This window comes from Melitaea cinxia, chromosome 9, assembly GCF_905220565.1.
Source record: "Melitaea cinxia chromosome 9, ilMelCinx1.1, whole genome shotgun sequence".
Classification (NCBI taxonomy): domain Eukaryota; kingdom Metazoa; phylum Arthropoda; class Insecta; order Lepidoptera; family Nymphalidae; genus Melitaea; species Melitaea cinxia.
The window spans coordinates 15719930-15741431 of record NC_059402.1 but is presented as its reverse complement, the minus strand read 5'-3'; the positions used below and the strand labels follow the sequence as shown (position 1 = coordinate 15741431).

Sequence of the window (21502 nt, the reverse complement as noted above, 5' to 3'; positions counted from 1 at the left end):
GAACTTCTTCACTCAGCTGTTTCAGAGTAGCTGCTAAATTTTGCTTTTCATAATATGAAAGATGAATAATTGAAACCAATCAATTTGTTTTAAATAAAACATGTTGATGTAACACACACAAACATTAATACAATTTGCGTAAACAGATTTACAAAAGCAGTTATGGTGAAAAATACAGATGTTTTTGATTAATGCAAATAAAATTTATATTCTAAATATCTGTTCAAATACAGTCATTTTATTCAAAGAAATTCAATGTTAGTCGTGTATATGATATCAATTACAAATATACTTCAGATTTAAGTATTTTTGACTGAATAAATATACATATTTTTTAATGGTTAAAATTTACTTTAGTTAATTGTTTTTACTGAACCTTAAAAATTGTATGCCTTAAATTAAAAAATTGATTTCTTAGAACGGCTTTCGAAAGGGCATTTTAGGATCAGAAATAAAAAGTCGTGTTAATATTTTATGACAACGATATCGCTTTATTGGATGTCAAAAAGGCGGATGATGGGTGCGCGTGTGACTCCGTAGAAAAGATGGTAGTCGTGTCTCTAAGGTTCGGGCGCGCGCGTACCCATCCTCCGCCTTGCACAATACATACACCGCGGTTATAAATAATTATAAATAAATATCAACAAGTTACAAAATAACTTTTCATAAAAACATTAATATTAAAAGAGTTTAATTTTTGGGCGTAACATTTTCTTTTATTTGTGTACAGCTCATTTTGGTTCACGCTGTCTTATAATAGCTATTGTATAAAAATTTTGGTATAACGAAACATCAGTACAGTCCGTTTTTAATTTCTGTAGTGGAACGTTTAGAAATCGTTTTCAGGCGCCAGGTCGAACCTTGGTGGGAAGGTGCCGAAGCCGTCGAAGGCGGGGCGCGTGCGTTGGGGCTGCAAAAAAAATACTGATCAGTATAATACTCTATAATTGCCTATATTCTTTTATCGTGCGGGACTCATGCCAGGTTTATAAAATACATCTAACACCTAAAATTTTATATTTTTTTCTCACTTTGGGATATTTACATGCTTATTGAAGTAAATGTATCAGGATTAAAACAAAAGGTTTCTAAAATCTATAACTCGGCATTGTATTTTGTGCCGTTGTTGTGTTTGTTCGGGGGCAACACAACTTACATTTATCCAGTGGTGATCTATGGACGCCCTTTAACGGACGCCTGGATGAGTAAAATAAGATGATTTATAATTGTTTTTAAGATTAAATGAGATACATAATAATTAGAGAAATAGATTTATTATATATTAAAATCTTATACCTTCTGCTACTTAAAATTTCTTACATTGAAAATGTTTAGTGAAAAGCGATTTTTAACCTTAATAATATCTAATAGTTGTTGCGTGATTCTAGAAAAATATTAAATATGATAACTCACCGCCGGACTGACTCCTCTCGCAGCTGATCCCGCGCGTCCCTTGCCACGGAATTTGCTGATGGCTTGCTCAGCAAGGTCTGCTCTTTCTTCGGCTTCTTCCAATTCTTGTTGGGCTTTGCGGAACTTGGCCAAGTTAAGGGCAGCGATTTCTTCGGCTTCTTCGATCTGCCTCTTGTAGGTCTTGATCTTCTGCTGCAGTTTGTCAACCAAATCTTGCATGCGTTCGTGGTTCTTGCGATCTTCCTCAGCTTGGAAGGTCAGTTCCTTGATGCGCCTTTCAGCCTTACGCAGATTCTTCTGTGCATCGGCGTGCCTCCTCTGTTCACCATCAAGCTCGTTTTCGAGCTCTCTTACCCTCTGTTCGAGTTTCTGGATGGCCTTTTTGCCTCCCTTAAGTGCGTTAGCTTCAGCCTCGTCAAGTCTGACTTGCAGTTCCTTGATTTGCTGTTCGAGTGCTTTACGAAGTTTCTCCTGGGTCTGGGCATGTTCTTGCTCAGCACGGAGTTCATCGGCAAGCCTGGCAGCATCAACCATGGCCTTCTTTGCCTTCTCTTCAGAGTTCTTAGCCTCGTTAAGGAGTTCGTCGAGGTCAGAGTGCAAAGTCTGGAGCTCGGACTCAAGTTTCCTCTTGGCGGCGGATAATGAAGCGCTCTGGGCAGACAGTTCGTTGAGCTGTTCGTGAGCATCGCCAAGTTCTTGTTCGGCTTGGCGGCGAGCACGGTCAGCCTGTTCCAGAAGAGTACGAGATTCCTCAAGCTCGTTCTGGAGAGCGTTGGCGCGACGCTCAGAGATTCCAAGTTGTTCACGAGCATCGTCGCGAGCACGTTGTTCCTCTTCAAGGGCAGTCTGGAGGTCCTTGATCTGTTGTTGGTAGCGCTTGATGTTCTTCTGGGCTTCAGCGTTGGCCTTGTTAGCGTGGTCAAGAGCAATTTCAAGTTCATTAATGTCAGCCTCAAGCTTCTTCTTCATGCGCAGGGCCTCAGCCTTACCCTTAGCCTCTGCTTCGAGGGAAGCTTGCATGGAGTCCAAGGCACGTTGGTGGTTCTTGCGGGTGTTTTCGAATTCCTCTTCCTTCTCCTGGATCCTTCTGTCGATTTCTTGTCTGACCTGGGACAGCTCGAGTTGAGCACGTAGAACCTTGTTTTCTTCTTGTTCAAGAGCTGCTTCAGCTTCTTCAAGAGCGGCCTGGAGCTCGTCCTTCTCGGCTTCAAGTCGTTTCCTGGCCTTCTCAATTTCGTGAATGTTGCGGCCACCCTCACCAATCTGGTCAAGCAGATCCTTGACTTCATCAGCGAGGTTCTTGTTTTCACGGCGTACAGCCTCGAGTTGTTCCTGACCTTCCTCATAGGCTCCCTTGAGGCGGAATAATTCTGTAGAGTAGTTGCGGCATTCCTTTTGGCTGGCATCGAGTTCAGCAGCAAGGTCGTCAACCTTAAGTTTCCATTCACCAATGATCTTGTCAAAGGCCTTCTGTTTCTTCTCAGCGGCGTTGGCAATAGCGGTGGCACGGTCAACCTCGAGTTGCAAGTCCTCGACTTCGGTTGCAAGGCGTTGCTTAGTCTTTTCGAGAGCGACAACCTTCTGGTTGAGGGATTCGATGGTTTCTTCGGCTTCAGCAAGACGAGCCTGGAGCTTGCGCTTGGCTTCTTCAAGTTCTTCAGAGCGGGCAACACCTTCAGACTCGTATTTGGAGCGCCAAAGTTGAGCTTCAGCGTTGGCCTTCGACAGTTGACGCTGTAAGTCAGCCTTGCCTTCGGCTTCCTCTTCGACTTGCTCGCGGATGTTGTCCAAGTCGTGTTCGAGGTTGCGGAACTTGCCAAGCAGAGTAGCACGTTCCTGTTAAAAAATATTTTATAAAGTTTTCGTAATTTAAAAGCCTTAAAAAACCAACAACAAAATTTGATCCTACGAACCCTGGCCTCTTCGTCAGCGAGCCTCTTGGTGTCTTCCAACTGAGTGGTGAGTGACACCTTGATTTTGGAAAGCTGCGACACCTGGGACTCAGCCTCCTCCAACTGGCGGAGCAGGTCGGAGTTCTCAATAGACAACTTCTTCTTGGCAGCATCCAGGTCGTTGAGTGTGCGGTTAGCTTCATCAGCCTTGCTCTGAACCTCGTTAAGCTGGTGTTGCAGTTGCTTGACAATCTTCTCTTGAGCAGCCTAAGAATAATTTTTAATTAAAAATAATGCGTAATACAGATTCCGTAAAAAAATATATTTGTAGTGCGATATGTATTGTTATGTATGTTTGATTATAAATAAGTAAATAAATAAATAAACGCTTCACACTCAACGGCCCCCAGTAGGATTATCTCCTATGTCGGGGATCCGGAAACACACAATACACAAGCACAAACGCCCAGACCACGGCCGACATCTGTATGGCCAATACAAATGTTTGCCATGTGCGGGGATCGAACCCCCAACCGCCAGCGCAACAGCCACAAACTAGTGGTGTGACCGTTGCGCCAACGCGTCGTAAATTAAACAGCAAAACATTAGTAAGTACGCCTAAAAATATTAAAAATATACTATAAAAAAATACAAAATATTTATCAATATAATTATCTAAATTTGATTAATATAAATTAGCGGTAACAGGTGAATACTATATATAATATATTACACAAAATCTGTTTCCGTTGATTTCTGATCATGCATTTGTCATTTTATATTACGAGTATTGTTATATTTATTAATATGGTCGTAACAAAATTAGTAAATACACACTATAAACATTGTAAGCAGTCCTAAAGCATTATTATTTTTGGAAAACTTTATTTGTTAAATATAAATTTTGCACAGGTGAGTTGTGTGTTGTTTTCGCTAGATCTAATTTTGCTCCATTTTTTGTACAAAGCGGCGAAGCGTCCTTTTATTGCTGATGCCAACACGTTTATCTTTTTATCTTTTGTATACCTTTTCGTTGGACAAGTGGTCGAGACCGGCGCGAAGGTCATTGACTTCGCTAAAGTATTGAGAGCGCTCTTTCTCAGCCCTGGATAGATAGAATATAACATAATAGGCATTAGTGATTTCCCATTAAGGCTGACGCGTATTTTCCTCAGAGATTCCATGTTTTATAACACAAAATCATAATTGATAAAATATAAATAATATGTTCATTGTGAATACAATGTTGTTTGTTGTGTACAGTTGACAGTCTACTGGGTAAGGACATCATGCAAATACACCCCAGGCGGTACACATGCCTTATCGATGACATGTTACCTTTTCCCTTGCAACTTGGTCAATGGCCGCACGTGTGTTGTTAAGCTCGTTGTAGCAAGACGCACGATCATGTTCAGCCCTGAGTTTGTAGCAATGCGATAAATATATATACCAACTATTACAAATAGCTCCTTAACCCGATTGCAGTTTTTTTACACATTTTTGTTCGAGCCCCATAAATATTGACCATAAGATTTCATTTGACTCACATACGCACTTACTGAATAATTTGTTTTTAATTTTAATTGATAGGGAGAAATTAATACTTACTTAGCCTTAAGCTTGTTAAGCTGGTCGAGCTGTTCACCCATTTCCGCAACGGCATCGTTGTGCTTCTTGCGGAGGTTGGCGAGGGTGGACTCGTGCTGGATGTTGGCTTCCTCCAAGTCACGACGAAGCTTGCTGAGCTCAGCCTCACGCTTCTTGTTGAGTTCGATTTGAGCAGAGGTAGCACCACCGGCTTCCTCAAGGCGTTCACCGAGCTCTTCAAGTTCGCGGGCGAGGTCAGCACGTTGCTTCTCAGCCTTAGCACGGGCCTGGCGTTCCGATTCGACTTCCTCTTCCAATTCTTCGATGCGAGCCTGTAGTTCCTTGATTTGTTTCTGAGTCTTGCTGACCAAAGATTGTTCATCTTCGAGCTTGGCTGTGAGAGAAGAGATTTCCTTGTCCTTGCGCTGAATAGTCTGTTCGAGTTCCTTCTTGTTGCGTTCGAGGTCGGTGACGGCTTCCTGGGTGAGTTTAAGGTCACCTTCAACCTTCCTCCTCTGCTTTTCAACATCAGCGCGCAGTTTCTTCTCACGCTCCAATGAGTCTTCAAGCTCGTCAAGGGTCTGCTCGAGCTTCTGCTTAACCTTGTTAAGGTGGTTGACCTTGTCTTCAGCAGCCTGTAGCTCCTCGGCGGTCTTTTGGTTAGATTCACCTTGGAGTTTCTTCTCTTTGTTAAGCTTGTTAATAAGCTCGTCCTGGTGGGCGATCTCATCATTCAAGTTGCGGATCTGATGATCCTTGGTTGCCTTGTCTTGTTCAGCCTTCTGGACGGATAATTCGAGGTCCTCTACATCCTTCTTCAAGCCAGAGATCTCCTGTTCTAACTTCTTCTTGGCTTGGAAGAGCTGGTTGCGAGCATCCTCTTCTTGGGTGAGACGGTCTTGTGTGTCCTATAAAAAAAATAACAATTAGCAATAAAAATAAATTTTCAATGTTAATTTAACAACAGTGTTTATTACATCGGGTCTGGTTTCTGTCTATCAGCGAATTAGTAATCTATTATTTACTGTTACAGCTTGCAATAAAACCGTGCAGTTTGCAGACGTTCGATTTATTTTTAAACATCATAAGGTATATCTGGTATAAACAAAATCTTGTTTATTTAAAGTATAGCGGTAAACACTACACGGTAATTTAATTATTTGCCTCACTCATACTTATTTAGATTTTGTAAAATCTTTAAGAAGTTATTTTAAAATACCAGCAACACGTTTGATAATAAATAATTTTAAATGTTCTAAATGCAGATATTATAGTAATTATAATATATGTAATTATTTAAATTCTTATCGATAATTAGCCGTAGTGTTATATGGCTTTCTTAAAAAATATTTTGTTTAAAATTTCTATTAAAAAAGAAACCATATTTTTTTTGTTCTCTGAAGTAATTTGTAAAAGAAAAGCATTAAAAACCTACCCTAAGTTGACTCTCGAGGTCAGCCTTTTGTGCCTGGAGCTTGGCGGCACGCTCCTGGGTTTCAGAAAGAGAGCCCTTCTCTCCTTCGAGGTTAGCGAGCAGAGCTTGCTTCTCTTCCAACAGTTTGGCGTTGAGGGCTTCGACCTCCTTGCGGAGTTTCTCTTCCTTCTCAAAAGCTTCTTGGGCCTTCTGTGCCTTCTCCTCCAATTTCTGTAAAATTACCTCACTTTTATTTACACCATCCCAGGTCGATATTACAGTAGCCGCCATCGTAACTTTATATCACACCATCAAATTAAACTAGGAATGCTATATTTCGGATCGTTCGAAAGTTAAGGAAGGTTGGGTGCGCGCACCGCCGACCACTCCGCAACTAAGCCGCACTGGAGTTTTCCAGCAGGCGTGTTTTCGCCCCCGCACATATTAAATTGTGCAAGCAAAAACCGCGTAGCCGCTGGAGTGGGGAGAAATCCAGAAATGGACGCGGCAGGTGCGATGGTGTCACGTAACCGCCAGGTGGGTGCGGTCGAATCTATTTATATACACCTGAATCACGCGTTATGAGTGCTGGAATATTTAATAGGTCACAGTGCTTAATCATCACACAACAGGTGTAACAGCATGTAATACATACCGCGATCTCATCCTCGATGCGGGTGACGTTGAGGAGGGGCTTGACCCTCTGCCACAGTTTCCACCATGGCCAGGTGCGAAGCTGCAAGTACTTGCGCAAGTTGCGTTGGACAACTTGTAGAGCCAATCTATGAAAAAAAAGTAAAGTGGCATTGCATTGAATTGAATTTTTTATGTTAAAAATAAAATGAGAGCTGTTTTAAGTACCTCTGTTCCTGCAACTTCTTGTAGTCCTTACGAGACAGGTAACCACGGATGTAGGCCTGGAGCCAAGATACAATCTTGGATAGCCTGTCATCACGTAATTCTTCCATCTGACCCAGGACACCAGCACGGAAGAACACCTATTCAGCCCAAAAAAGTATTACAACAAAATTGACAAACTACCTTGGTTAAATTAATTGAAAATAATTGCCAAGAAGAAAAGAGTTATGAAACGAATTCCAAAAATAGAAAGAAACTTATACTAAATAATTTTGTTAGTATTAAAAAAAGTCATATTATTTGCATAAAGAGAATGTTATTTAACAGTATAGAGTACTTTATAAGTAAAAAGTATTTAAATAAGATCATGCAGACGATAAAGGAAGAATAGAGATATGCCTACAGTCATGCACATAGCTCTACCTTGGTTTTTCCGAGCCTGAAAGACTCTGAGTCCAAACCAGTGTGTTCGAGAATTTTCTCTGTGGCTTTTTCAGGTGTTATTGGCTCTTTGATGAGGTTCGGGCACAGAATTTTGTATCTGCGTTCGAGAAGCACACAAAAAAGATAATAATACTGTCTACAAATACGGAAAGGGAAAACAAACACGAGCCTATGTATCTTGGGCTCTAAAGGAAAAGCTCCCCTTACTCTGTAAGGGTTTAAAGGGTAACAATAAAACCAGTTCCTAAAGGTTCTACTCTCGTGGCAAGCAGTTAAAAATACTGCAATCCTCCAGGTATTTCCGGAGCGCGAGACAAACAGCAAACTACTGTTACATTAAACATGCCTTTGTGTGACCCAGACGGTAGGACTCGGGATCCAAGCCTGTGGATTCTAAGATGACTTGAGCGATTTTCTTAGGGTCACTCTCCTTTTCCGCAGCTTGAGGGGCCAGGATCTTGTAGCTACATTATCAAATACACGGCAAACAATGAGGGAATGTCAAACAATACAGTTTTTGAAAATGCTTCATTGCATTTCTTATCACTTAATTTGTAAACCTTATTCAACTACCTTAGAAATCTAAAATAGTGACATGATTCGTAGTTTCATGTACCATTCATTATTTGGCTTAAGGGTAAAGGTTCTACAATTTCTAGGTGCTTACTGTGTCCATCTAAATTAAAAGGTGGGCGGAAATAAAATCTATTGTAGGAAGATGTACTGTATGTACATTTTGTGATTATAAAAAAAAAAACAACACTCTTCTACGTAAGAACGCAATATAGCCTTGCCTTTGTGTGACCTATACGATAACTTTCAGGGTCAAGTTGTATTGCTTCAAGGCACTTCCTAGCTGCCTCTTTCGGCTCTTTTTCAGCAGTCATAATAGCAGGTGCGAGAATCATGTAACTGTATTTTTTTAAACAATCAGTTTAATAATAATTAAAATATTTACTGCGATATAGTAAATGACTCATGAGTCAAGCATATAAATGTAAAAAGTAGATGCATTAAAATAATTTTAGATCACGTTACTCATAGCTAGTACTTCCTATGACGTCAGTAAGAGTCAGCTTCTATAAGACAGGAATAAAATCGTTCCAGTTTTACGAATGTTCCAGAGCTAAAAGAATTTGTTTAGACTGCCAGCGTAAATCCACTACATTAAATACTTTAGATCCTTATCTTCAAAATTAAAATAACTATTTTTTATCTTTAAAGGTATCATAAAAAGAAGATTTATTAGGTCGGATTTAATCTTACCGGAGTTTGAAGTCAGGGTACACCATCCTGTTGGGGAAACCTTTACGGCAAATACGGATGCCTTCAAGCACACCGTTACAGGTCAGCTGGTGCATCACAAGGTGAGAGTCGATGAGACCTGGTATGTGGAAGCATCGCGGTCTTAGAAATATACTACGTAATTAATTTATAGAATTAAATGTAATTGTACAAAAGAGAATAGAAATAGAAAATGCTACGGATAAATCTTCTACAAATAAACGAGGGGAGCTTAATAGGTCACTCAGACATGATAGGAGTTTTATGAATTTTGTTTGCCTTCGCCCGACCAAGCCCGAAGTGGAAACACCTAAAATATCACGTCACTTAGCACCCACGCAAATATGTAGGTGTTGAGAGTCTGTAGGCGTAGCTAAGATGCTATAAAATGCTGTGTTATAAATACTTTACGATTTAATATCCCGTATAGATATAACCGATAAATACTGCCCGGCTATGAAGATATAAATTTATACTTTGAGGTAAGTAATATTATTAATACTCACCGGCCTGTTTCAATTCGTTGGGAATAATACAACGCACGAAGTGAGGTTGGGTGGACCTCAGAGTTGTCATCAGATTGTTAAGTTGTTCCTGTACATAATAATAATATTAGAACGTATTCTTTTTGTTAAGCAGATTAAAGCGACACATAAACCATTCTCGTTTTTTTTTTAAACACATAAATTCATAAATATTTTTTTAATGATCTATAACATAAAGCACATGTAATGATACATTGAAGTATGGAACATAGATACACACAACACATGTTAATAAAAACAACACTTGCCAAACACAAAGCTAGGTTATTTTTATTTAGCGGAAAAAGTAGTGGTTTTCTCAACGGTTGGCGTTTTGTTCAAAATTTACTGATTTTTTTTTTGACGCACGAAATTGTAATGTGCGCCTAATGAATTTGATGAAAACGACATGATAATTATTAACTTAATGAATGTATAAGGATCACCTCGTATAGCTTTGGTTGAGGTTGCAAAACTATTTCCGTATTAGAAATAGTTACAAGTAATGCAGATTTATGAAGTATATCTGCATTAATTAAGTGTCATTTACAAATTACAAAATAATCCAAATAATTATAATTTAATTTAGTTTGTACCCTGTAGGCAGAGGAGACAGTAGCAAAACCACCGCCCTTCTTACCGCGACCTCCTATGGATGTACATTAACAAGCAAACATTAATGCAAGGACGGTCACAGTAACAACAGACACAAGAGACATCATTGACGATAAACCTGCCGGACTACACGAGTGCTGTAAAATATGACTGACGAGGACAATTTTATAGATAAGCGTTTAGGATTGGCAATTTTGTACGATAAAATACATTTACAATTACAAATGTGCCAGCCCTGTGCATGTAGACAGACGATACAAGAAGCGTCACGTGACACAGAAGCAAATTTCAGACATTGTGTCATTTTACCCTGTAGAGTGATGACACGGTCTGGAAAGCAGAACCCTTGGCACGTTTGCCTCCAGCGCCTATTTCACGTGAAATTTAGTTTTAAAAATGAAAATATTGGTGCTTAGTAATATTTCTGTTATGCTTTTTCTTTACAAATTTATAAAAACCGCGCAAGTAATCTTGTCATTTTATTCCATTACGATCATTTAATATTAATGTATGGAATATTGTGTATCTTGATTATAGAGTATTGTATAATTTACAGCAGATAATAAAGATGAAATTACCTTGTTCCGTCACAACGGTACACACTCGCTGCATTAAAATTGTTTAAAGATATTTAACAATTAAACGAATTCTTGAATATTGTAAAAATGATATAGTAAAGTAATCACTAATTGTTCCTAAGTCTACGCAGATGAAGTGATACATACCCTTGCCGCCACCACCAGCACCAGCATCACCAGACTGACCAGGGTGGTCAGCGAAGATCTCAACCAACAGTTTGTTCTGACCCTTCTTGAACTGGTCGACGACGGTGTCGTTAAGAGGGTCCTTGTTCTTCTCAAGCCAACCGGTGATGTTGTAACCGACCTTTTTACAAAAGAATGAACTATTAAGTACATGTCTGCCGAAGTATAAGATTCAAATTGTAGATTTACATCCAATGTCAATACTTACATTACCGGCGTAGTGACCAATGGCGAAGTGAGCGGGTTGGCAACCAGGCTTGGGGGGTTTGGGCTTCAGGTAAGGAGCGGATTTACCCAAGTGGTTGTTGTTCAACTTCTCAACGAAGGTTTGATCGGTGGCTTTCGGGAACATAGACTCTTCCTCAAGAATTGAGAGGATACCCATAGGCTGAAATCGAACCAGTGAGATTAGGACAAGAAATGATTGGCGTTTATCAGATCTAACATTAGATATATTAGACCCTTTTGTGAGTTTGTGTAACATGAACTTACTTTGAAACATTTAAAATCTAAATTGTGTTGGATGAAATACTAACCTTCAAAAATGTGTAACAAATATTTTCGAATAATGTTTGTGTATTACAAAATCATAATAAAGTGAACAAAATATAAAAATATCAATAATATAAATGGGAGGACTTAGAACTAAGTTGTTAAGCATTAACGTAAAAGCGGCATGCGAAATAAAACTGTATATTTGTGTATTTTGCAATATATTATGTTATTATGCGTGTGTATATCGTGTTAATCATAAATATGTAAAAAAATAGCTCTTTAAAAATAAATTACATATTTACTAAATTAAATAGCGAAAAAAATTTTAATAATAAGTTTGCGCTATATTAATATATAATTATATTGCTCTACAATATTATACTAGTGTGCTTCCTAACGAGATTTCGATTTTTATATTTACTGGGAACGCGATGACTTAGTGCAATTTTTAGAAGTATCTAGAATATAGCAAATGAATTAGCCGTTTCGAATATTTGCGTGAGTTTAACAAAGCTTGTATTTATTTTTATATATACCGCGTGTGAAGAGGGGTACAGCCAGCAACGTTTTTGTATTTGCAGGCGATGAAAGGCGTTGGCCTCAATAATACCAGCCTGAAGCTTTTTCTAAACGCGACCCTACAGCCTCAAGCTATACACGTTAACCTTTAATACCTTTTCTATCAAATTAATTGTCGCTTGAAGGTCCATACCAAAATCTATAAAGGTCCATAGGATCCCTTCTCTTTCGTATTCCTCTTGTTCTAGGACGAACATGAAATGATTAAAATATTGTTGCAATTTTTCGTTGGTAAAGTTAATACAGAGCTGATTAAACCCGTTCATCTGCCGTAGAAACATGTAAAAAATATCGAAACAAATATTAAGAACCTATGTACTGAATTGGATATTGTTTGTAGTGTATGTGCGTGTCGTTATGTTTGAGTTTGTTTACTTATTCATAGATAGAGTAAGACACACGGAAGGTCACACAACACATCAATTACATTGCTGGTCCGTCGAGAAAAGCGTCGTAAATCTGAAGACCGAATTATAATTTTGAGGATATTTAAAAATCGGATTTAATTTTTAACGACTTTTCTCGAGGACAATGGCGAGTTGCAAGCGTTCTTTGTTGCGTTTCCGCCATCTACCTTTTCAATAAGGTCAATGCAATTTTGGAGGTCCATGCCAAAATCAATGAAAGTCCATTCGATGCCTTCGCGTTGGTATTCTTCTTGTTCCAACACGAACATATGGTGGTTAAAGAACTGCTGAAGTTTCTCGTTGGTGAAATTAATGCAGAGTTGTTCAAAACCGTTGAACTGCAGGGAGACAATTGAATGGTAATGTTAACACTACGGGTTATGAGAATTAATCAGGATTGTAAACAACACCGCTACGGATCACATTCCGTAGATGTTTTTCCCTAAACAAGACCTGGGTTGTGCAATTACGAGCCGCGTCTATCCCCATAGACTTGGCAGAAGTGCCAAACTAAATTCCGCCTTTGTTCAGGCGATGTCGAGCAAAATGATCCGGTGGACTATTACCTTCTCGATCAGATCGATACAAGCAAGTAAATCCATTCCGAAATCGATGAAGGTCCATTGGATGCCCTCTTTCTTATATTCCTCTTGTTCGAGTACGAACATGTGGTGGTTAAAGAATTGCTGGAGCTTCTCGTTTGTGAAGTTAATGCAGAGTTGCTCGAAACCGTTGTACTTTTTAAACAATACGAAACCCAGTTGAATCAAAGAGACATAAGAGTTAGATATCTAAACTATAAAATAGATTAGTAGCAGGGTACGACGATAGCTAAATCAACACCGATAACACCAAAGTTGTTTGCTGTCCGTGGGATATTTCCACCCACTGTACCTTTTCAATAAGGTCAATGCAGGCCAGTAAGTCCATTCCAAAATCAATGAATTCCCAATGAATCCCCTCCTTGGTGTACTCTTCTTGTTCCAACACAAACATGTGATGGTTGAAGAATTGTTGTAGTTTTTCATTTGTGAAGTTAATACAAAGTTGTTCGAATCCATTGAACTAAGGAAGTAAATTGCATTAATATCAAGGAAATAACTGTTTACTTGTTTTTTTTTTTTTACCTTTTACCTATGAATGCTTTCTTATAACTAACCTAAGGAAAAATAAAAATTACGTTATAATGTTTACATTTTCTATAGGACTTTATGATATGCAATTTATATTTTAGTTTCTTGTTTAAACCGATTTTAATAAATTCTTTTATTAAAGATCAATTTGAAGTTGATCAGACTTTGGAGATTTCTTTCGATACTCACGTCGAAGATTTCGAAACCAGCAATATCCAGTACACCGATGAAGTGCTGTCTCTTCTGCTTGGTGTCTAGAGTCTCGTTACATTTCTTGACGAGCCACTTGAAGAGACGATCGAAGATACCCTTGCAGAGAGCACCAACGGAGTTGGTGACCTGGTCCTTGTTACGACCCTGGGTCACGAATTCGTTTCCGACCTTGATGCGGGGCTTCAGCAAGTTCTTGTACAAGTCCTGGCAGTCGACACCGAGGAGCTTGGCAACCTTCTCACCGTCCTGGAAGTAATAATGAAAGTATAAGTTAATTTTTGTCAACGTACATATGTAACTTTTTACGTTGTATTAAGATAAATATAATGTGTTAGGTGTTTTTGATTTTTGAATTGTAACTTTTTTGTAATTAAGAAAAATATTAATGTAAAATATAACTTGCCTCAGTGCCGTCAGCCTCGGCCTGCTCTTCACGACCCCTCTGCTTGAACTTCATGCAACCCATGTGCATGACGGCGGCGGTGATCTTGTATACGTTGTCCTTCTCTTCTTGGGTGAAACCAAGAATGTCGAAGGCTTGCTATAATTAACGTCACAATATTAGAATTTTCGAAAAAGATTCTTTCATTTGTTCTAAATTGTTAAATTTAAATCAAGGTAACTTTAGTCAAATATTTACAATGTTTTACTTATAAGCATTTTTTTTTTCTAAAAAAGAATCGAGGTTACTTTTTATATTCTCAAAAAAAAAAATAATAAGACAAATTATTAGCAAAGTATGCTCAAACTAATAAATACGATTCACTTACCTTAATGGAAATAGTTAGTAGTAGAGTTTAGCGTTAAGGCAGTTTATAAGTATTAAGGTATTCTGGTTCGTGTGCACAGAAGGGGACTAATTTTTGATAAAAACTAAGGAATTCAAAGGGTATAAAAAGTATTTCAATTTTTTTTCTGATGATATCCTCTAATCTAAAGGTCAAAACTATCGGGAATTACTGTAAAAATATAAGGTAGATAAAATTTCTTGGGTTAGGGGAACCGAACATAACAATATACTATAGTAAAATACATGGGGTCACAAGAGGATATTATACGAACTTATCCATTTTTTGGATTTTAAGGTATGTAAAACTCGGGGCTACTTTTTGCGGACTATTCAGATGTTTCGTCATCTGGTTTTCTATTTAAATACCCTTTTCACTTACGTCTGTAAGTGTACATTCCTCGCCGTCATCGACGTTTGGGATAGTAATCTTACCCTGGGAGACGATATAGTAATCGTATATGTCGTTGGACAACATACACATTTCTGTTGATTAAACATTGACATTTGATTACAAACAGCTTAAATTTCTTACTAGTCCCTACATAGAACCTATCTTTAACCTATGATGTCCGTGTCGTGTCTGTAAAACAATTAATGTTGTTTGTTGGGGGTGCTCGTGCTTAGGAGATCAGCCTTTGTGTGGTAAAAACTGTGCAGAACGCTTACTGGACCCTTTGCATGGAGCGAGCATGCAATGTGTCTGTCAGAAATTTTGTCACAATGTTGGTCAAACTTTGTAGACTACGAATAACTGATGCAAGACGCACGCTCCTTGCGTAGGCTTACGACTTACAACCGTCAGATCAAATTGTTCTACGTCGTTGACACCAGGTATCCGGGTCTTCCCTTGACTTATCAGGGGATAGTCCGAGATGCGGGTGCTTAGCATCGTTAACTCTGTAAAGACCAAATCATCTGACATACACATGCAAGACTGAGTTTTAAATCAGTCTTAAGCGAAGCAAGCAGAAGAGAGAAACAAAAAAAGAGAGAAGGACAGAAGAATATGAAAAAGATGAGCCAGTAGTGTCAGTTCTGGACTCACGTCAGTAAGTTTCATTTCCTCGCCGTCGTCAACACCAGGGATGACAGTCTTGCCTTGGGATACGATGTTGTAGTCCATGATGTCGTTAGACAAAAGGCAGATGGCTACAAAACGACACCAATAACAGTCACGTATGGTATTGGGTGCGATAAAACTAAAAGGGAAAAATCACATGCTCTGGTACGGGTAGAAAATCTACACTAAAACGTGTCCCATAGTTCTGGTACAGTTTGCAGTCCACCAGCCGGTTATATGCGGCAAAGTGGCCAGGAGAAAACAAACATAGGAACCCTAATGCCTTCGGCTCTAGGAAGGCTAACTTACATCGGTCAAAGTACATTCCTCGCCATCATCTACGTTTGGGATGGTAGTTTTTCCTTGCGATACGATGTGATAATCATAAATGTCGTTTGACAGCAGACACATCTCTAAATGTTGAAATTAAAGTTAATAAAGGATTACATCACAAGTTCCTGTTAATGTGTTGGCGTGTATTGTGTAGTAAATACAGAGCTTATATGTTATATTCTTGTCTTGCACTCGTTACATAACAATACTAATTATTTTAAACTTTTCAAAATTCATTGATTTTATTAGTATCAACTTTTTCAAATCATAATAAATTAAGATTTTTTTTGCTATTTACTGTAAATGTAGTCACTGAAATAAACTCTTTATCTTTATATCTAAGACTCGTAAAAAAATCCAAAATATGTTTGCAATTAATAATTTAGGAATAATTAAAATAATCGTATCTAATACAATTACCATTTCCGTTTTGACGGCTGACGATTAAACTCATGTAACATATTGTAACAGAAAACGTACAAAGACTGTTACTTTAATTGAAATCACTTCAGTAGTTTTCTGCAATAATATGTTTATTTCTAAGATGTTTTTAGAACGACATTTCATACCTTTAAGACCAGGGACCGAGCCGGACATCATCTGGTAGAAGATGTGGTAGGAACGCTCAAGGGCTTGTTGGGAAATTACACGAGCCTTCTCCAGCAGATCTAGGAAGAAAATTATGAAAAGTCATCTTAGTTACAATATTGAAATAAATTTAAGCTAAATTAAATTTTCTCGTTCCTTAAATACTTGTGATACTACATTTTTTGAAAACAACAAGTTTCCTGAAATCTTTTAAATTAATTCTAAGATGACTACAGAAAAAAAATTATCACGAGAAAAATGAGTTATCTTTGTATATATATTTCCTTGTATCTTAATTTGAGGTACTTTGGAATTCAAACATATGATTTCCTTCTAAAAGTAATACTTACAGGTCTCAATGTCAGCACCAGCCAGTTTTCCAGATGGACCGAAGTGAATACGGATGAATTTACCCTGGAGTAAGAAGAAGTCGTAGATTAATAATCACATAATATTATGATATACTTTTGATAAGAACATATGTAAAGATATACTTACGAAACGGGAGGAGTTGTCGTTACGCACGGTCTTGGCGTTACCGAAGGCTTCAAGCACAGGGTTAGTTTGGACGACCTGGTCCTCCAGAGATCCTTTCTTATCCTGGCTCGGGTCCTTCTTCTGCGATGCACCGACGGTGGCGAAGTACGCAATTACCTTCTTCGTGTTCTCAGTCTTTCCGGCACCAGACTCACCGCTGTTGTTGGTAAGGATTTTTTTTATATTTCAAAGAAACATTTCTCCATTACTAAAGTGTAGGAATTTAAAGTAATTGTTCAGAAAATCGCAGTTTACTCGTAGTTTTAATACTCAGTAATACTTTAAATTTCATAAGGTTGAATATTCTTGTCTTACAGTTTCCGTTGATCAATCAATTCTTAAATAGATTCTCACTATAGTTAATTAAACTGCAGATTTGAAATTTATATCGTGTAAGTAAATATTGAATCCGATAACTTACGTAATCAACATAGATTGATTCTCGTGGTTGGTCAACATGTTAACGTAGGCGCCGTCGGAAATGGCGAAAATGTGGGGTGGCACTTCCGAACGACGCTTGCCTCGGTAAAGCTTGGCACATCGGAACGTGTACACGGGGAATCTCTTGTAAGGGTTGATGGCCACACAGAAGAGACCCGAGTACGTCTGTATGGAGATTTGGAGATATGAATAATATGTACGATTTTATTTTTGTGTTACCCACACATTAGGAATTCTAAACATTTTTAAATATCATATCAAAAATTGACCGCTCTAGTGGGAATCGTACCCGCGTCTTCGACACGGTCAGTCGGAGACGCGGGTTCGATTCCCGCTGGAGCGGTCAATTTTTGATATGATATTTAAAAATGTTTAACTATGAATAAGTTTTCCAGTGTTGATAATTAGCGTGGGGTCATGATTTTAGAACAAAGAAGTGGAGTAAACGTGGACATAAATGGAAATTTGTTATCAATTATGAGCATTTTTTGTTGCGGAAGTATATTTTTTTAGTCCACTTCATAAAGAAATGTACGAATTTTATTGACGGTAACAATGATCGATGATTTCAAATGAGGTATAAAAATAGAAATAAAAAAAAAAAAAACACAAAACACACAGGCACAGAGAATATACGGTATTATTTTTATCTCAGTGCCTGATAATTTTATAATTCCCCATAATATTTACAAATATCATAAAACTTCTGGCAATAATCGAAATTAAATTGATAAAACATTATAAATATACGTGAAATTTGTAAATATTATTGGAGAATTAAATTTCACAAAACACATCGAAAAATAAATCTTCAGATAAAATATCTTTAAAAGAAAATAGAAGAAGCCAGATGGACATTTTACGATGTCTTTTATCCAGCTATGAGACAATAGAGCTCCTACTTGTAATTACACGTAAATTATCTACAAGGAAGAGCTCGGGCTTGATACAACATTGTAAAAAACTAAAATAAAGACAATAAAAACAATATCCTGGACGCCGTGGAGTCCGTTTTCACCGTCTTGTCCTGTGTATAAGGTTTCAAGAACGGCACTGAAAAAGATAAGGAAAACCAGGGAAGAAGAATAGGAGGGTAGGTTGAAAAACTTGTTGTAGAATATTATTAACTTGTACTTTTACTTTTGAAAAAAGTGACAAATTATGTTCTGAAATATATTATCACAGAATATGCAGATGTGCTTTTTATTTCTATGCACACAAATTCAAAAGTACAAAAATAATGCAAAAATAGCCTGTCACTTGAAGTTATCTCTGACAGGCAACGAAATGACATAACTTTTTAAGTATTAAAGACGTATTTTGTTTTATATCGTCCTCTTTGATTTTAAGATTATCATTAAATGCATTATTTTTAATTATCTTATATATATTATACTATTTAAATTGAGTAATAAGTCTTTCGTCCCACATATATATACATTATATGATCATCATCAGTATCATACATGTAAACTCTCGACCGAGAATTTAAAAATATTACGCTTAAAATAGAACAATAAACAGAGGGAAGCTTCGATATCTGCAACGCTATTTTTAGTATTAATTCTAATTCCTCAGCTGTCAATTTAAATTCATTTGCTTTAAAATCTTGATAACTTTCCAATGAGTCTATGACGTAAAGAGGTTGGAAGGGAAAGGTGAAAACATGCAAAACTTGAACGCTGCAACTCCCGACTTCATCCTGACTTACGTAAATAAGCTTATGGTAATATCTCTGCTTCAAGTTATACAAAACCGAAGCGTCGTTAAGGTATGTCAAGTTGGACATATCCTCACATTTTTCGTACTTAGGCGGGTTCACTTGTGCTACTAGGTCCTTCTTGAAGTCTTTGGTCTGCGGGAAAGATGTTAAAATAAGTATTAATGAAATAGTTAAGGCGCTTGGCGCGCCCACTTACATATATAAGTTTCGCATAGTATCGTTGTCGAAGGTTGTGAAGTACAGCGGCGTCGTTTAGGTACGTCAGGTCAGCCATGTCCTCGACTTTCTCGAATTTCGGCGGGTTTACTTGTGAGAGGAGTTCCTTTTTTAATGTCTTCTCCTGCTCATTTAATGAATGTATTAAATATGTGCACAGTCAGATAATCAATAAGAGAAATGTTTCTTAATAATTACGCTAGTAAATAGTATAAGGAGAAACTTAATTAATCAGTCTACTGTTACGTAATGACCAAAATATTTTATTAATCAATTTTTGAATTAATAAGATACTAAAAGCGTTTTTTATAAATTCTTAATCTTGTCAATGTTCATCTATACATCATACAGTTCTTAATTAATTTTCCGAATTTGTATTTCTTTCGAAATAATTTTCCATTTCACTAATATATGCTCTTCACCTCTCATCACCAATAATTACCTCGCCTCCGGGAAGAATGACGGTCACCAGGTCGCCCTTGGTGGCCTTAATTTCTCCCTGCACAAAGCCCTCTTTTTCGTCTGGAACCCAGCAAGCCTTCTTGCCATCGTAGGGCTTGCTCTGGTCGATACGTTTCTGTTCGAGAGAAACGAACAGGTATGGGGTTGGATCGGGGTCCTCACCCTCTTGTTGTTGTGGCTTCGGCATTTCGGAGGGGCTTACGAGACTTTTGGGCTAGTTGAGACACGAGAACGCAGCCCTGGAGCCTTCCTGTCGAAAACACTACACGTTAGAAGACCGTTCCTCCTCCTTCCTGAACGCGAAACGGAGGCCCCGTGCGTCTATTTGTGGCTGTAACCCGAGTAGTAGCCGCTTTGGGAAACGTGCCAGTTCGGACGCCGTTTGCGTAACACCGAGTTTAATGTGCGCGTTTTTATTAGCTTATCCCGAACGGCCCTTCGCGGATGTTACGTCACAGGAATGCGGCTCTGGACCGACGCCAACCGATTTAGAGCGATCGTGGATTGTTGTTTATTGTCTTTTATGGCAATGGCTGCTGGCTCGAGAGTTCTGAATGACTTCAATGTTTATTGCTTTTTGGCTGAGGCCTCTGTTTACTATTAAAGCTGAATGAACTTAAAAGTTAATTATATTATACTAAGCTATGATTTAGAAAATTTACAATATTCTATTTTTTTTTTAAATATATGAAACTAATTCGTATAATAGACAATATACTAAAGAAATATTCAAAACACAAATTAGTTCGTCTTGCAATTAAAAGTGCATTTATTTCAATAACCTATCGATTACTTCAGAACATTCAATGGGTATAGCTATCATTCGACACACTGAACCGATCGTCTCCAACAGTTCACCACCAAGGCAATAAACAACAGGAACCTCACTCGGAGCCACTTGCACACAATTGCAAAAATCCAATCCAATCGGTAAACCAGCTGGCGTCCTTCGACGTCACTTTCGATCTCGAATCACTCGCGATGTCATCGATGCACTACACTAGACGCACGGGGCAGCACGTACGTGCGTACTTACGTTTGAAGCCGTTCTGACCGGCGGCGGGGAGCGTCGTTCCTTTTTATAGGCGCAACACGACACCACCGTGCCCGATCACCCCATTTTAGGCGGATGCCCGCCCAGCCAGCACTTTCAGACGAGCTTACCTTTCACTCGAGAGGCAACGCTCGCGAGCGCTGCTGGATGTTGGGATAACGTTTTTCCTTCACAGTTTCATGATTTTCGGAGCTGATACTAGAACTTCGATGGAAATAAATCGTAATTGAAAGTAAATTTGTTGATGAATTGGTTAAGTACGCGATTGAACTACTAAAGGTATAATGAAATTGTTATGATGGATTACCAAGTCGATTCGATTTAAGATATTTTAGATCAAAATTATTGTTGTGTCTATTTTTATTCTCCTCAAAAATAAAAACATTTGATAATTAAAAATTGAAGAGCTTAACATATATAATATAAAATAAACGTCTTTATATGTCTATACATGTAATTATTTACTATAGAAGCACTAATTATCGTATTAATTATAAAATTTTAATAAATCTGCGGTTTGTCCGAAACGTAAATGAAGAAAACACGGAGGACCTGATGACCACAACGTGTCACATAAACCCCTTTAAATGCATTTTGTGTCATCCTGGTATGTTAATGACTGTAATTCGTTCCTAGGGTTGTCCAGCTATTGATTTCTTGAATTTCTGACAAACAT

The 21502-nt window shown here is 38.0% G+C and overlaps 1 protein-coding gene across 2 annotated transcripts; it reads right to left on the bottom strand.

Annotated features, from left to right (window-relative positions):
- Positions 1-464: 464 nt before the first annotated feature.
- LOC123656751 (myosin heavy chain, muscle) lies at positions 465-20127 on the bottom strand. Of its 2 annotated transcripts, none has more exons than XM_045592412.1 (24): positions 19753-20127; positions 19083-19226; positions 17352-17536; positions 16892-17087; positions 16744-16807; positions 16375-16473; positions 15782-15885; positions 14026-14163; positions 13599-13868; positions 13171-13341; positions 11004-11183; positions 10757-10916; positions 10013-10065; positions 9399-9486; positions 8875-8992; positions 7955-8072; positions 7168-7304; positions 6962-7088; positions 6328-6537; positions 4914-5800; positions 4332-4410; positions 3327-3572; positions 1414-3249; positions 465-910 (listed from the first exon to the last, which is right to left on the bottom strand). In XM_045592412.1, exons 1-24 carry the CDS (start codon positions 19957-19959, stop codon positions 830-832), a joined length of 5898 nt encoding a protein of 1965 aa, XP_045448368.1. In that variant the 5' UTR covers positions 19960-20127; the 3' UTR covers positions 465-829. The 2 variants fall into 2 exon arrangements, with proteins under 2 accessions (XP_045448368.1, XP_045448367.1); XM_045592411.1 differs by lacking the exons at positions 13171-13341; positions 15782-15885 and adding exons at positions 12843-13013; positions 15458-15561.
- Positions 20128-21502: the final 1375 nt, after the last annotated feature.

What these genes read in the sequence shown, in the direction of transcription:
- LOC123656751 (XM_045592412.1), bottom strand. Translation starts at nt 19,959, where the DNA reads ATGCCGAAGCCACAACAACAAGAGGGTGAGGACCCCGATCCAACCCCA. An exon ending in ACCGTCTGGGTCACACAAAG is followed by an intron (nt 7,305 to 7,954) that starts GCATGTTTAATG and finishes TGGGCTGAATAG; the next exon opens with GTGTTCTTCCGTGCTGGTGT. An exon ending in GCATCGAGGATGAGATCGCG is followed by an intron (nt 6,538 to 6,961) that starts GTATGTATTACA and finishes GTAATTTTACAG; the next exon opens with AAATTGGAGGAGAAGGCACA.